Source organism: Panthera tigris, chromosome E2 (assembly GCF_018350195.1).
Source record: "Panthera tigris isolate Pti1 chromosome E2, P.tigris_Pti1_mat1.1, whole genome shotgun sequence".
NCBI lineage: Eukaryota > Metazoa > Chordata > Mammalia > Carnivora > Felidae > Panthera > Panthera tigris.
Window position 1 is genome coordinate 8520185 of NC_056674.1, and position 15009 is coordinate 8535193.

Consider the following 15009-nt stretch of genomic DNA (forward strand, 5'->3'; position numbering starts at 1 on the left):
TGCCTCAAAAATAAATACACATTCAAAAATAAATAAACATTTTTTAATGTGTATTTATTTTTGAGACAGAGAGAGAAAGGAGGGGAGGGGTTAGAGAGGGAGACAGAGGATCCAAAGCAGGATCTGTGCTGAGAGTGGAGAGCCCAACGTAGGGCTCGAACTCACAAGCCTTGAGATCATGACCTGAGCCAAAGTCAGATGCTCAACCCAACCGATTGAGCCACCCAGGCATCCACCCCCACCCCCGCCTTATTGACATCTTGCATTACTGTGATACTTAGTTATAATCGCTAAGCCAACATTGATACATTATTATTAACTAAAGTGCATTAATACATTAGGGTTCACTCTTTGTGTGGTACATGCTAGGGACTTTGTTGTTGTTTGAGACGGAGGGACAGAGGGACAAAGGTGGAGAGGGAGACAGAGAATCCCAAGCAGGCTCCACACCCAGCGTGGAGCATGACACAGGGCTCACTACCAGGACCCCGGGATCACGACCTGAGTCAAAATCAAGAGTTGGACTCTCAACTAAGCCATTTTGACAAAAGTACAATGACATTTATCCAGCATTAGCATATCATACATAACAGTTTAACTGCCCTAAAAATCCAGGGAATATTTTTTTTTTTTTTTTAGAGGGAGAGAGAGAGTGGGGGACAGAGGATCTGATGCAGGCTCCACACTGACAGCAGACAGCCCGACGCAGGGCTTGAACCCACAAACTGTGAGATCGTGACCTGAGCCTAAGTCAGATGTTCAACCGATGACTGAGCTGCCCAGGTGCCCCAGGAATATATCTTTTTAAGATTTTATTTTTAGGTAATCTCTACTCCCAACATGGGGCTCGAACTTACAACCCCCAAATCAAGAGTCACATGCTCTATCGACTGAGCCAACCAGGTGCCCCACATCATTCTTTTTCCTTGGTGTGACGTCGCCTGGGGGAAGGTTCCACGGCGTATTTACCCCTTCTCCTGTGGATGAGCGCATGGGCTGTTTCTGGCTTGTGGCTCTCCTGGTTAAAGCTGTCACAAACCTTTTGGTGACCTTATTCTTATAGATCCTTTGGGAGCTCTAGAGGAGAATTTAAACCAGTGGGTCACACAGGGCTGCACGAGGAATAAATGCCTGGACCGTCCTGTCCTTCTGCCCCGACTCAGCAGCAAAGACACCGCCGTGTTAGAACCCAAGTCAGCTCACATCTACTCAGGACCCTCCTCGGGCTCCCAGCTCACCGAGTGTAAATTCTGTCCCCGCCTCTCCGGGTCTCTGCCCGTAACTATCTCGTCTCACCGCAAAGCGACCCCGAAGACCTGTCCACGGGACCCTGTACCACCAGATTCCAGCTCTCTGTTTGCTCCTACCTCCCCCGCCTCTCCAGCTCGCTGACCCCATTCCAGCCACACCGGCCTCCTGGCTGATCCACACACACACGGGGCACACTCTGCTGTTCCTGCTGTTCCCTCTGTCTGGCTGGCTCTCCCTCCAGACGTCCCCAGGCCTTACTTCCTCATTCTGTTCACCAGGGAGGCCCCCACCCCCGGGCCACTCAGCCAACAGCACACTGCCGTCCTGTGCTCTCCAGGGGGCTCCAGGAATGCCCTCAAAACCTGCTGACGCCTAGAGCCTCCTCTCCAAACGCCTGTGCCTCCTCCTTCCAGCCCACGGTCCCCCTCCCCCCCAGCTCCCAGGCACAGCCCCCAATTCCTCCCCAAGGCCCCCGTCACCCCCTCAGAGACACACAGACAAGGCCCCGGCACTGGAATTTATTGCCTCCCTGGCAGAGAGGAGGCATTGTGGGGGCCGTGCCGGCCGGCGGGCGAGTCCTGGGGGTGCTGGTGGGGTGCGGGGCGGGGAGTGTTTCTCTGTTGTGGGGTGTGAGGCCCAGATTCGGAGCTGGAATGGTCAGTGGTGGCTCTTGAAGGCTGAGCTTGACACGGGGGGGGGGGGGGGGGCCTGGGCTGGGCTGGGGGGGTTCTGCCAGTGAGAAACGGATGGTCACTCACCCTTTGGGTCTGTGAGACCCCGGGGGAAGGGAGGGGGCAGGGAGGGGCTGCAGCGTCCTGGAGAAGTTTGACCTGGTGGGTCCCTGAGAGCTCAGGGGGACAGGGACACGGGGTGGGTGTGGCCACGTCCCGCAGGTCCAGATGGGGAGGAGGGCCTGGCCACCGGGGCCCCTCCTCCGGTCATCCCACGGGGCCACAAGACTGTAGCGGGCACACTGGGGCTCAGAGCTCATCGTGGTGTCGCGTGAGGTCCTCGCCGTAGTTGGTGGCCTGGCTGCCCACGAACATGTTCCAGTTACTCAGGATCTCGGCCTTGCTCAACCGCCCATCCTGGAGGGAGGGTCAGAGGTCAGCAGGGATGACAAGGGGCCCTGCCTGTGAGACTCCTCTCTGGACCTCTGTGGCCCCCCCAGGTCTCCGTCCCCCTCTCTCTGGCTCTCCGCTCCTCCCTTCCCGCACCCCTCTCAGTCTGTCTGTTGGGGCCCAACAGGGACCCCGGCAGCCCCAAGGCGGGTCTGGTCAGTTCTGCAGAGCCCCCCCCCACCCCCACCCCTGCACACCTTGTCGGTGTCGCTCTCGTGCAGCAAGTGGTTGGCCTCCACCAGTGGCTGGTCCTGGGCGGGGGGCAGCACCCAGTGGCCGACCTCACTGCCGTCCAGCCGCCCGTCCTTGTTCAGGTCGCGGAAGTCCCGGAACTGCTCGCGCTCGGTCCGCACCCAGGCCGGCTCCTCCTCCCCGGGCTCGGCCGAGTACAGGTCCGCTGGGTCGGGCGACAGGGGCGACGTCAGGCGGTTCGGGGCCGTGACCACCGGGGGCTCCGTCCGGTCCCCGACCGCTCCTGACCAAGGGGCCCCGGGCAGCCCCCTTCGCTTTCCCTGGCCTCGGTCTCCTCCTCTGTTTGAATGGGACTAATGGCAACACCCCATTTACAGGTGACAGTCCTGCTACAGGGAAAGTGACTTGACTGATCGATCCTTTCCTCAACTGGCAAACGGTCTGAGGGATACACACGTGAAATGCTGTGTGCCACCCTTAGAACAGCTCACCCCACTTTCAGAACCTCCCTCAAGGGGCACCGGGGTGGCTCCGTTGGGTGAGCGGCGACTCTTAATTTTGGCTCAGGTCATGATCTCCAGGTTTGCAGGTTCGAGCCCCGCACTGAGCTTCGCACAGAGCTGACTTGGGATTCTCCGTCTCCTCTCTGTCCCTTCTCTGTTTACTCTCTCTCTCCCAAAAAATATATCTAAAAAAATTTTTTTTAATTATTAAAAAAAAAAAAAAAAAAAGACTTGGGGCACCTGGGTGGCTCAGTCAGTTAAGCCTCCGACTCTCAGTTTCAGCTCAGGTCATGATCTCGGGGTTCGTGGGTTCAAGCCCCGCATCAGGCTCAGCGCTGACAGCGTGGAGCCTGCTTGGGATTCTCCCTCTCCCTCCCTCTCTGCCCCTCTCCTGGTCACTCTCTGCGTCTCTCTCTCTCAAATAAATAAACTAAAACAATTAAAAAAAAAAAAAGATTTTTTCTCCCTCGCTTGCACAAGCGTGCGCGCTCTCTCTCCAATAAAATAAAATTAAAAAGCAAAAACAAAAAAAGGAGCTGCCTCAAGATTGCTGGAGCCTCTCATTTGTTTCATTTGTTTGGAAATGTTTGAAAAACTTTCCCCCCAGGGGCCGGATTCAGGAAAGTAGTCCACAGATGGATTTGGAAGACATTACAACCGGACAAGTCTTTTTTTTTAAATTTTTTTTTTCCAACGTTTTTTATTTATTTTTGGGACAGAGAGAGACAGAGCATGAACGGGGGAGGGGCAGAGAGAGAGGGAGACACAGAATCGGAAGCAGGCTCCAGGCTCCGAGCCATCAGCCCAGAGCCCGACGCGGGGCTTGAACTCCCGGACCGCGAGATCGTGACCTGAGCTGAAGTCGGACGCTTAACCGACTGAGCCACCCAGGCGCCCCTAAGTCCTTGTTTCTTACAGGGAATGATGACAATGGTAAATGGGAGTTTTGGAGGCATTTTTTGTTTAATTGTGGGGAAAAAATTAAAACTTCAAGAGATTAAAAATATAAACTTAAAAATGCAAAAATAGGGGTGCCTGGGTGGCTCAGTCGGTAGGCATCCGACTTCGGCTCAGGTCATGATCTCCCGGCTCATGAGTTCGAGCCCTGTGTCGGGCTCTGTGCTGACAGCTCGGAGCCTGCTTCGGATTCTGTGTCTCCCTCTCTCTCTGCCCCTCCCCCACTTGCACTCTGTCTCTCTTTCTCTCTCTCTCTCTCTCTCTCTCTCTCTCAGAAATAAATAAAAAGGTCTTGAGAGGCCTGGCTGGCCCAGTCGGTAGAGCATGTGACTCTTCTTGGGGTCGTGAGTTCGAGCCTCATGTTGGGTGTAGAGATTATGAATAAATAAACTTTAAAAAAAAAATGTGTTGGGGCACCTGGGTGGCTCAGTCGGTTCACCGTATGACTCTTGGTTTCGGCTCAGGTAGTGATCAGTTGGTCATGAGATCGAGCCCTGAGTCGGGCTCCGCACTCATGCTGCGGCGTGGAACCTGCTTGGGAGTCTCTGTACGTGCCCCCCAACCACTGCCCCTCCCCCACTCATGCTCTGTCTCTCTCTCAAAAATAAACATTAAGGGGCGCCTGGGTGGCTCAGTCGGTTAAGCGTCCGACTTCAGCTCAGGTCATGATCTCACAGTTCGTGAGTTCGAGCCCCGCATCGGGCTCTGTACTGACAGTGCAGAGCCTGGAGCCTGCTTCGGACTCTGTGGTCTTCCTCTCTCTCTGCCCCTCCCCCATTCATGCTCTGTCTCTCTCTCAAAAATAAATAAACATGAAAAAAACACTTTATAAAAAAATAATAAAATAAACACAAAAAGAATTTTTTTAAAGAAAAAGAAAAATATTTTCAAACTTGAAAAAATATCCATGTTTAACAGCTTTCCCCTCAACTAAATTCTTTGCCCCTCAAGACAGGGGTAGGGGCAGGGCCGAGGGCAAATTTGAGGGTGTCTCAAGACCACCCCCCAAATTCGGAATAACAGGAGACACAGCCTTTGCTGTGCAAATACAAGTTCAAGACAAGCTCCCTGACTTCCCACCCCAACCAATGCAGCCCCTGAGGCCGGATTTTGCAGACTCCAGACCCTCCGAGGAAGGAACCCGGTGTGGGATATTCTCTGCTGTATCCTCAACCGCTACCAGGCAGTAGGTGTTCAATCCACGTTTCCTGGTCCTGGCACACAGTAGGTGCTTGATAAATGCTCTTCTGGTCTGGCACATAGTAGGTGCTTGAGAAAAACTGGGTAGGCCCAGCAAATATGTGTACTCAATAAATGTTTGCTAGGCCTGACACACGGCGGGTGATCGATAAATACATGAGGGGCCCAGCACACAGTAGGTGCCTAATAAATGTCTGGTGGCTACATGAACTCAAGCAGTGCCCCTGCCCCCACTTCAGAGGGCCATGGCTCTCCCACGGGTGGTATACACTGGGCTCTTCGGGAGAAGACAAGCGTCCTCAGGGAGGCGATCAGGTTCAACTCACCAATGTACTCCTCCACTTGGACGTAGCCATCTTTGTTCTTGTCCAGATCTTCCAAGGTTTCCTGGGGAGAGAGGCACTGGGTCAGGCTCTGGGGGAGAGATGTGAGGTTCTCTCCGGGAATTCTGGCTCGGCTGTGCGGCCAGGCATCACAGCAGTCTCGGCACGGTCTACCCGGCCGGGGCTTGGGTGGCTTTCTGGGGTGCACAGTGATGCAGGCCCTACCTGCGAGGGGAGGTGGGGATGGCCAGGGAACCCGGATGTCTTATAACATACAGAACACACAAGGAGATGTGTCCCGCATCGGTAACACTCTTCTCACCCCCGAAGCAGACACTCTCCAAGGGCAGAAGCCTCTTCCCATTTAGCAGAGCCTAGACCCTGGCTCCCTTTTACGTATAAGCAGGACATGGTGGACCGTTGGAACACACAATACCTCAGCTCCTGGTGTTTTTCTCCACTTTGGGTTTTTTTTTTTTTTAGGTTTTACATTTATTTTTGAGAGAGAGAGAGAGCACAAGCAGAGGAAGGGCAGAGAGACAGAAAGAAAGAGAATCCCAAGCAGGTTCCGCACCATCGGCACCAGAGCCCGACGGAGGGCTCGAACCCGGGAACTGTGAGATCATGACCTAAGCGGAAATGAGTCGGACGCTTAACCCACTGAGCCACCCCGGCGCCCCTTTCTCCACTTCTTGAGCAAACAGCTTCTGTTCCCCGCTTTTACATTCAAACTCACTCGCTATAGGACAGTGGCGCGTCCGACACCCCACTACGTTTTCTAGCAGAGACAGCTCCAACATCTTAGGGTGGCCAGAAAAAATATGGGAGGCTCACTTACATTCAACTTTCAGATGAACAAGCAATAATTCTTTAGCATAAGTATCTCCCCACACAGTATTTGGAATATACTTACGCTATAGGACACAGTTACATTTGAACTTCAGATAGGGGCGCCTGGGTGGCTCAGTCGGTTGAGCGTCTGACTTCAGCTCAGTTCATGATCTCGTGGCCCATGGGTTCGAGGCTCACGCCGAGGTTCTGTGCTGACAGCTCAGAGCCTGGAGCCTGCTTCTGATTCTGTGTCTCCCTCTCTCTCTGCCCCTTCCCTGCTTGCACTCTGTCTCTCTCTCTCTCTCTCTCAAAAATAAATAAACACTGAAAAAATTTTGAATGTCAGATAGTTTTTCAACATAAGTATGTCCCAGATATTGTGTAGGACATACTTACGCTAAAAAACGTATTTGTTGTTTACATTATTTGTCATAAGTTCAAGTACAATTGAATGCCCTTTGTTATTTGCTAAATCTAGTAACTCTACGATACGTATATTGAAATTCCTGTTATTTCTTTTTTTAATGTTTATTTAATTTTGAGAGAGAGGGGGATGGAACATGAGTGGGGGAGGGGCAGAGAGAGAGGGAGACACAGAATCCCAAACAGGCTGCAGACTCCGAGCTGTCAGCACAGAGCCCGAATGCGGGGCTCGAACTCGGGACTGGTGAGAGCACGACCTGAGCCAAAGTCAGAGGCCCAACCGACTGGGCCACCCAGGTGCACCTCCTGTTATATCTTATAAGTGACTTTTCTCTGTGTTCCCTTGATATAGTACAGTTGGGGCTAATAGCAATGTTTTGAAATCCTACGTGTGGGGAGGTTACACCTGACATCCGTGAACGTGAAAGATTAAGAGTGGAATTTAGACAGAGGCTTGGCAAACTTTTTCCATAAAGGGCCAGATAGGAACTATTTCTGGCTTTGTGTGCCGGGTAGTCTCTGCTGACCCGACTCAACTCTGGAGCTGTAGCACACGAAGTGTATGGGCCTAGCCTGTTACAATAAAACTTTATTTACAAAAACAAGCTGTGGGCTGGATTCAGCCACAGGTTACATAGTTTGCTGCCCCCTGGTGGGGACCACGGATTCAACTGCTGGGGTTCAAATCCAGGCTGTGCTACTTTCTAGTCTGGGCCATCTCAGGCAAGTCTCACCTCTCTGTGCCTGCGGGTCCTTGTCTGTAAAATGAAGGTGACTGCCCACCCCCACAGGGTTGCCGTGACAATTCAATCAAGGTGATGCTTAGGTAAAGGTGTTTCGACGGTGCCCCTGGCACACAGGACATGGCGATCAGGGTCTGTTAAGTAATCTCAACTCAGGGGCCGCCTGGGTGCCTCAGTCAGTTAAGCGTCCGACTCTTGGTTTCCACTCAGGTCATGATCTCACGGTTTGTGAGATCGAGCCCCACACTGGGTTCTGCACTGACAGCGCAGAGCCTGCTTGGGATTCTCTCTCTCTCCCCACCCTCCCCTCTGCTCTCTGCCTCAATAAATAAATACACGTTAAAAAAATAATCTCAACTTAGGAGAGTAAAGAGGTGTTACAACATTATCTACTAGTGAGTTCCAGAAGGCTGGGTTAACATCTCTCCTCTCTGGATCCTTTTTTTTTTTTTTTTTTTTTGAGAGAGAGAAAGAGAGAAAGAGAGAAAGAACGTGAGTGGGGCAGAGAGACAGAATCCCAAGCAGGCTCTGTGTCATCAGTGCAGAGCCTGACGCGGGACTCGATCTCACGAACCGGGAGATCGAGACCTGAGCTGAAACCAGGAATCAGACGCTTAACCGACTGAGCCACCCAGGTGCCCCTCTCCTCTCTGGATCTTTGTCATCTCCAGAGTGGGCTGGACATCAAGCCAATAAAATGCCCTAGAAATATCTAAAGCCACTGCAAGCACACATCCCAGTGGGTCCAGTGATTCCCTCCAGAAGTTTTATCCCGTAGCTATACTGACGTGTGTGTGTAAAGGGACGTAATGAGCATCTCCCACGGGTCAATTTTGCAGTTTGGCATGTACTAACTCATCTAGTCCCTGTAACCAGCCTTCATGTATGCATATTATCAGTACCACCATTTTATAGATGAGGAAAGGTCTAGAGAGGTTAAATAACTTGCCCAAGATCACACAGCCAGAAAGCTGCAGGGCTGGGATTTGAACCCAGGCCTTCTGGCCTCAGAGCCCTCGGTCCTAACAGGCTTGCCACAGACCCTCAAAACAGCTCTGAAAATGGAAACACAAGACAGGGGTTAGCCGTGGGGACGGGATGGGGAGTAGGGTCGAGGATGACTCACTTTTTTTTTTTTTTTTTTTTTTTAATCTTTTGGGCATTTAAACACATCAGTAAGGTAGCTATTTTAGAAATACACATAATTATATTTGAAAACTAATTTGTGAGGGGTGCCTGGGTGGTTCAGTCTGTTAAGCATCCGACTTCAGCTCAGATCATGGTCTTGTAGTTCGTGAGTTCGAGCCCTGCCTCGGGCTCTGTGCTGTCAGCACGGAGCCTGCTTCAGATTCTCTGTCCTCCATTTTCTCTGCCCCTCCCCAGCTCACGTGCACATGATTGTCTCTCTCAAAAATAAACAAACACTAAAAATAAATACATAAAGGGGTGCCTGGGTGGCTCAGTTGGTTAAGCTCTGACTTCAGCTCAGGTCACGATCTCACGTGGGTTCGAGCCCCACATTGGGCTCTGTGATGACAGCTCAGAGCCTGGAGCCTGCTTTGGATTCCATGTCTTCCTCTTTCTCTGCCCCTCCCCTGCTCACGTTCTGTCTCTCTCTCAAAAATAAATAAACATTTTAAATAAATAAATAAATAAATAAATAAATAAATAAATAAGGGGCGCCTGGGTGGCTCAGTCGGTTGAGCGTCCGACTTCCACTCAGGTCATGATCTCCCGGCTCGTGGGTTCGAGCCCCACGTTGGGCTCTGTGCTCACGGCTCAGAGCCTGGAGCCCGCTTTGGATTCTGGGTCTCCCTCATTCTCTGCCCCTCCCCTGCTCGCGCTCTGGCTCTCTCTCAAAAATAAATAAACGTCAACAACAAAAAAATTAAAGTCTATTAAAGTCTAAAGAAAGATATCCTTCCACTATAAAATGGAGAGGGGATTGGTGAAAAATTACAAATAGAAAGTCCATGTATGGGGGTGTGGTCAGGTTGGGGTTTTCCTGGAGTTCGGCCACAACTGGGGCTCCCAGAGGCATTTCTGGGGAATATGTTTTCTTTCTTTTTTTTTAATGTTTATTTCTTTTTGAGACACACACACACACACACACACACACACACACACACACACACACTACAGCGGGGGAGGGGCAAAGAGACACAGAAGCCAAAGCAGGCTCCAGGCTCCTGTCAGCACAACGCGAGGCTCGAACTCATGAACCGTGAGATCATGACCTGAGCCGAAGTCGAACACTTAACTGACTGAGCCACCCAGGTGCCCCAGTCTGTCTGGGGGATGTGTTTTCTTTAAAAAAAAAAAAAAAAAAAAAAAGTAGTTTTATTTATTTATTTTGAGAGAGACAAAGACGGTGTGAGTGGGGAAGCGGCAGAGAGAGAGAGAGAGAGAGAGAGAGAGAGAGAGAGAGAGAGAGAATCCCAAGCAGGCTCTGCACTGCCTGTGCAGAGCTCGATATGGGGCTCGAACTCATGAAACCGTGAGATCACGACCTGAGCAGAAACCAAGAGTCAGACGCTTAATGGAGCCACCCAGACGCCCCTGGGGGATTCTTCTGATGGCAGGCTGGGGGCCCAGACCCCAAATGTGACCACAGGAAGGGGAAGGCAGAGCCAGGAGAGATTGGACACTGGGAGGTCAGGAGTCGGGCAAGGGAGAAGTTGCCCTCCATTGATCTGTTTGTAGCCTGGGTTCCCTGGGGAAGGTGCTGGACCACCAGGTGACGGGCACTGTTAGGCTGGCCCTGACGTCAAAAGCCTGGGTCTAGGGTGGGGGAGAGGAGAAGATGGGAAGTGGGGAGCGGGCTCCTCGGGCCCTCACTCACAGCAATCACGATGTCCCGCATGTGAGGGAATTCCTCGGGGTGCAAGAAGGCGGTCAGCTCCTCACGAGTGGCCATTGAGTCCCCGTCCTGGTCCGCCACCCGGAAACGCCGCTCATCCCGAGCCATCATCTTCTTGTAGGTTTCGGCGTCCTCTACGTCATGAAACTCTTCACCTGGGGAAGGGGGATATCTCGCTCAGGTGTGCTTTAATGGAGGGAATACGAGGCTGGTTGAGGGAAAAGCCAAAGGGATCCAACTAAGTGGAGTCAGGGCAGGAATACCTCACAGAACCCATAAAAATTAATAGAGATTCATTATGTGTATATAGTATCTACCTTGCGGTGAGAGCTTATTATATGCTCTTTACCTACAAAATCGCATTTAATTCTCACACCCACCCACACACACACAAGTAAAAGGAATTCTTTCATTTATTCTCACTTTGTGAAGGAGAAAATAGATTCCCACAGAGAGGAAATAAGTGGCCCAAAGTCCTAGGGCCAGGAATGATGAACTCTGAGTGGACACTGGCCCTTGGGGCCCCAAGGTCACCCTCTGGTGAAGTAGGTTATACTGACTCGGGCTACAGGACAGAGAGGAGAGGAAGGGCATTTTCAACAAAGGGAACAGTATGAGCAGAATGTGGAGATTTGAAGAGCGTGATGAGTTCAGGGAAACTGAGGGAGATCCACATGGCTGGCCAGAAAATGCAGAAAAAGAAAGCCAGAGCGTTGAGCCAGGCTGGACTGAGTTGCTGGGAATCTCCTTTGGAGGCTCTGGGAAGCCATGAAAGGCTGTGAGCAGGGGAAGGTCAGGGTCAGCCCTGGGTGTGGAAAGCCCCTCTGGGATTTGCATGAGGGACAGGCTGGAGGAGGAGTGTGGAGTGAGGGTCCAGGAGGGAGAGAACATTAGCTGTGGGGGTCACAGGGCTGGGGCATGGCGACAGACAGGAACATTTACCATGTCCCCAGACGGCCAGGGGACAGGGTGAATGGATTTGGGGTTCTCAGGATGAGAGGTCGGAGATCAGTGGTCAGGATGACAGAGTATGACAGGTAGATGTCCCTGGTCAAGGATCCCCCAGTCGCGGGGTTATGGACGTCGCGGATGCCGGAGCGAGAAGCCAGAGATCAGAGACGGGGAGTCTCAGGGTGATGGGGTACTAGAAGTGGGTAGACCCTGCTCAAGGGTCAGAGGTCAAAGATTAGGGATTCTGTTTAATAAGCTAAAGGTTCTTAGGACGAGGCTATCAAAAAAAGTCAGGGTCACGATGTGTGTGGGGAGCGGGAGTCGGGGTCTCGCCGCGTACCGGGCTCGTAGTGGCCATAGGTGGCGTTGCGCAGTTCCTCCCAACCCACACGCCCGTCGCGGTCCGTGTCGTACGTGTTCCAGGCCGCGCTCACCGAGTCCCGTATGTGCCGCTGCTGCGTGTGCGCGATCCAAGCGCGGAGCTCGGCCAGCGACACCCAGCCGTCCCCATCCCCTGCGCGGTCCATGCGGTCCACTATGCGCCTGCGAGTCCGGGCGGGGCACACGTCAGTCCCGGACTCCGCCCCCCAGGAGTCCCGCCCCCACCCAGGCTCCGCCCCTGGAGCAGAGCCACGCCCCCACTCGAGACGCACCCTCAGAGATAGCGCGGTCCCAGAGCCGCCAGCACAGCGAGGGGAGGCACGTGTCAACCCCAGGGCCGCGCCCAGCGCGGGGCTCCGCCCCCTCAATCCAGGCTCGGCTCCCAGAGGCTCTCACGCCCTTTCCGAGGCGCCGCGGTCCCCCACAAGCCCGGGCTGGGGGAAGGACCTACGACAAGCCAGGGTCACACCCTCCACTCCAACTCTGCCCCTAGACCCTCACTGGCTCCATCTGTTTGTCCGAGTCGGGGTGGGGTGAGGGACCGAGGCGCCACACCGCGCCCCTCGCCCGCATGGCCCCTGTCCCAAGACTCTCTCTGAACTCTGATGGCCACGGCCACACTCACCCCTGACCTGTCGCCGTTTTAGGCCCTGCGGGTCTTCGGGGCCATCCCTTCCAACCCGCCCCCTGCCCCGCCCGCCTGGCTGCACCGGCCCATTGCAGGTGCCTCTCCCTACAGCGCCGCCCTGGGCTGCGTCCCGCACCTCTTCCCTACCTCTCCCTGACTGTATCAGGCATTGGCCTAAGACACTCGCCCGCAACCCCGCCGGCTTGGCCTCCATCACTCCCTTCCCGTGCTCCGGCCGGACCACGTGCACCTTGCGGTCTCATATGAAGCCCCTGGAGGCCCTTCCTCACACACCTTCTCTCGGGCCGCTCCAGTCGGATCCCAGGCCCCCGCCACCGGTTTGGGTCCTTGCCCAACCACTCACAGAGCCTACAAGGAGCGCTCCCCTGGGTCTCTGTCCTTTAGCCCCGCAACCCAGCCCCTAGGGTTGACTCCCAGATGGCGATGCCCAGGTCGCCGCCCCCTCCCGATCTGGGCTGTCTCTGCTCTGATCGGTCTGGAGCTGGAGTCCCCAGGACTCACACCCTTCCTCACTGAGGTTCAGGCTATTGTTCAGTCTAGGTGCAAATTCTGCCACCCCCTCTTGCTGTCTGTGTGACCGTGGGCAAGTCACTTAAAAAAAAAAACACAAAACACGAACAAACTCTCTGTGCCTCGGTTTACCCCTGTAAAATGAGGGATAAACACCAGAACCTACCCTACAGCCTGATTGTGGGGATTGCCTAAGTTAACCCTTGTAAAGCACTTAGAAAGGTTCCAGGTACTGTAGCAAGGGCTATTCCAAATGCGTTAGCCTATCGCTGCCTTTCCTCCTCCTACCCTCCTTCACCCAACCCCATCCAAGCACAATCTCCCAGCCAGCAGACCCAGTCACCGCCACTGTCTCCACCCTGGTCTCGTCACCATCGTCTCTTGTCTCCCATGTAGACTACTCTAGTTGATTCCTCACTGGCTCCCTGCTTCTTGCCCCCTACAGCCTGTTCCCCCAAAGGTAACCAGAAGGATTCTGTTGAAACTTAAGTCAGCTCAGGTCCTTCCTCTGCCTAGAGCCCTCCCTTGGCTGTCATCTCATCCAGAGAAAAGGTGAAATCTTCACTGTGGCCCGAAAGGCCCTGGGCTCTTTGTTCTCTCTCTGCCGTGACCTCCCACCTTCTCCTCTTCGGTAGCCTCACTGTTGCTCAAATATCAAGCCTGCTCCTGCCTCAGGGCCTTTGCATTTACAGTTCCCTCTGCCTGGAATGCTATTCCCCCACATACTCACATGGCTCAAATATTACCTTCTCACTGAGGCCTCCCCTGACCTCCCTGTTTAAAAATACAACCCCGAATCCTCCCTTCCATCTCTCTCCTACCCCAGACGGGCTCGGCTTTCCTCTGGGCTGAGCTGGTCGAATTCCTTGGCCACTTCCCGTCCCAGGAAAGCTTCATGGTCGTACTGGAAGTTTCCGTGGGCGTCATCATGAGGGGCCTCGCTCAGGGGGGCCGCCTGGTGCACCCTCCCCTGGCCGTGAGGGCCTGCGTCAGGGGATGGCTTGCCCTGGACCCCACGCCTGAGCAGCAGCAGTAGCAGCAGAAGTGATGGACGCCACATCATCAGTCCCTAGGGAGTGGTGGAGGCTAGGAGTCAGGGGTCACAGGAAAAAGGATAGAGACAGGGCAGAAGAATGTCGGGCCGGCAGGGTGGGGGTGGGGGGGGGGAGTGCGGTGCGTGGAGAGAGCGAAGACAAGACAGATGATAGCAAGCCGCAAAGTTTAGGGCTCAACAAGGGCCGGGGATGGGCAAAAGGGGGGCGGGGTTCTCCGAGGTAGGGACTGACTCTTCTGAGGGAGTCCCAGACTGGTCCCAGAGCCGTTAGTGGGGGTTTCAAGCGGGAGACGTGGCGTACTTCCCACGCCAAGTATGGGATGGGGTCGTGGCCAGAGAGAAATCATGCAGGCTCTCAGGCGTCCTTTGCAGCCTGGACTCGATTCCTCGACCCGAGCGAACCCGAACCGCCCTCCCTGGGCAGGCCACCCGCTCTCGCCTCCCTTTACCAGACAATCCAGCTTCGCTTCCCCCTACACGTTCCGCTCGGCGTTCTCCGTAAAGATGCCCCATTTGGCGGCTCTCCAGCCAGGCCCCGCCTCCAGCAGCTCAGAGGCCCGCCCTCCGACCAATGAGCGCTCACGAAGACCCCCCAAGGGGCGGGGCCCGTGAACTCCGCGGACGCCCCACGCCACGTCCACAGAGAAGAGTGGGGGCCCCCGACGTTCCGCCCGCCAGTTCCCAGGGCCGGCGAGGTGGGCGGCCCCTGGAGAGACGCCAGGCGGGAGGACTACAGCTCCCGGCAGGCCTCGCAGCGACCTGCCCGACCACCCCCAGCTCTTTGATTTCGGGAGCCTCTTGGGAGATTTGCTTTTTCTTTTGGAGGGGGGGAGATGTATTTTTTTAAGTTTTGTTTTGTTTTAAGTAGGCTCCATGCCCAGTATGGGACCCGAGCTCACCACGAAGATCAAGAGTCACATGCTTCATAGACTGAGCCACCCAGACACCCCATGTTTGTTTCTTTGTTTATGTATGTATGTATGTATGTAATCTCAACACCCAAGGTGGGGCCCAAACTCACCACCCGGAGTTCGAGTCTCAAGCTCTCCCAGCTGAGCCA

At 54.1% G+C, this 15009-nt stretch overlaps 1 protein-coding gene and 1 non-coding gene across 2 annotated transcripts; one reads left to right on the plus strand and one right to left on the minus strand.

Moving 5' to 3' along the window:
• Nucleotides 1–1953: 1953 nt before the first annotated feature.
• RCN3 (reticulocalbin 3) lies at nt 1954–14468 on the minus strand. Its single transcript, XM_042968717.1, has 7 exons — nt 14399–14468; nt 13717–13964; nt 11696–11898; nt 10387–10559; nt 5551–5611; nt 2570–2769; nt 1954–2339 (listed from the first exon to the last, which is right to left on the minus strand). The coding sequence occupies exons 2-7, from the start codon at nt 13956–13958 to the stop codon at nt 2232–2234; spliced, it is 987 nt and encodes a 328-aa protein (XP_042824651.1). The 5' UTR covers nt 13959–13964; nt 14399–14468; the 3' UTR covers nt 1954–2231.
• TRNAG-UCC lies at nt 9226–9310 on the plus strand. The gene has a single exon. It is a non-coding gene; the product is annotated as a tRNA-Gly (tRNA).
• Nucleotides 14469–15009: the final 541 nt, after the last annotated feature.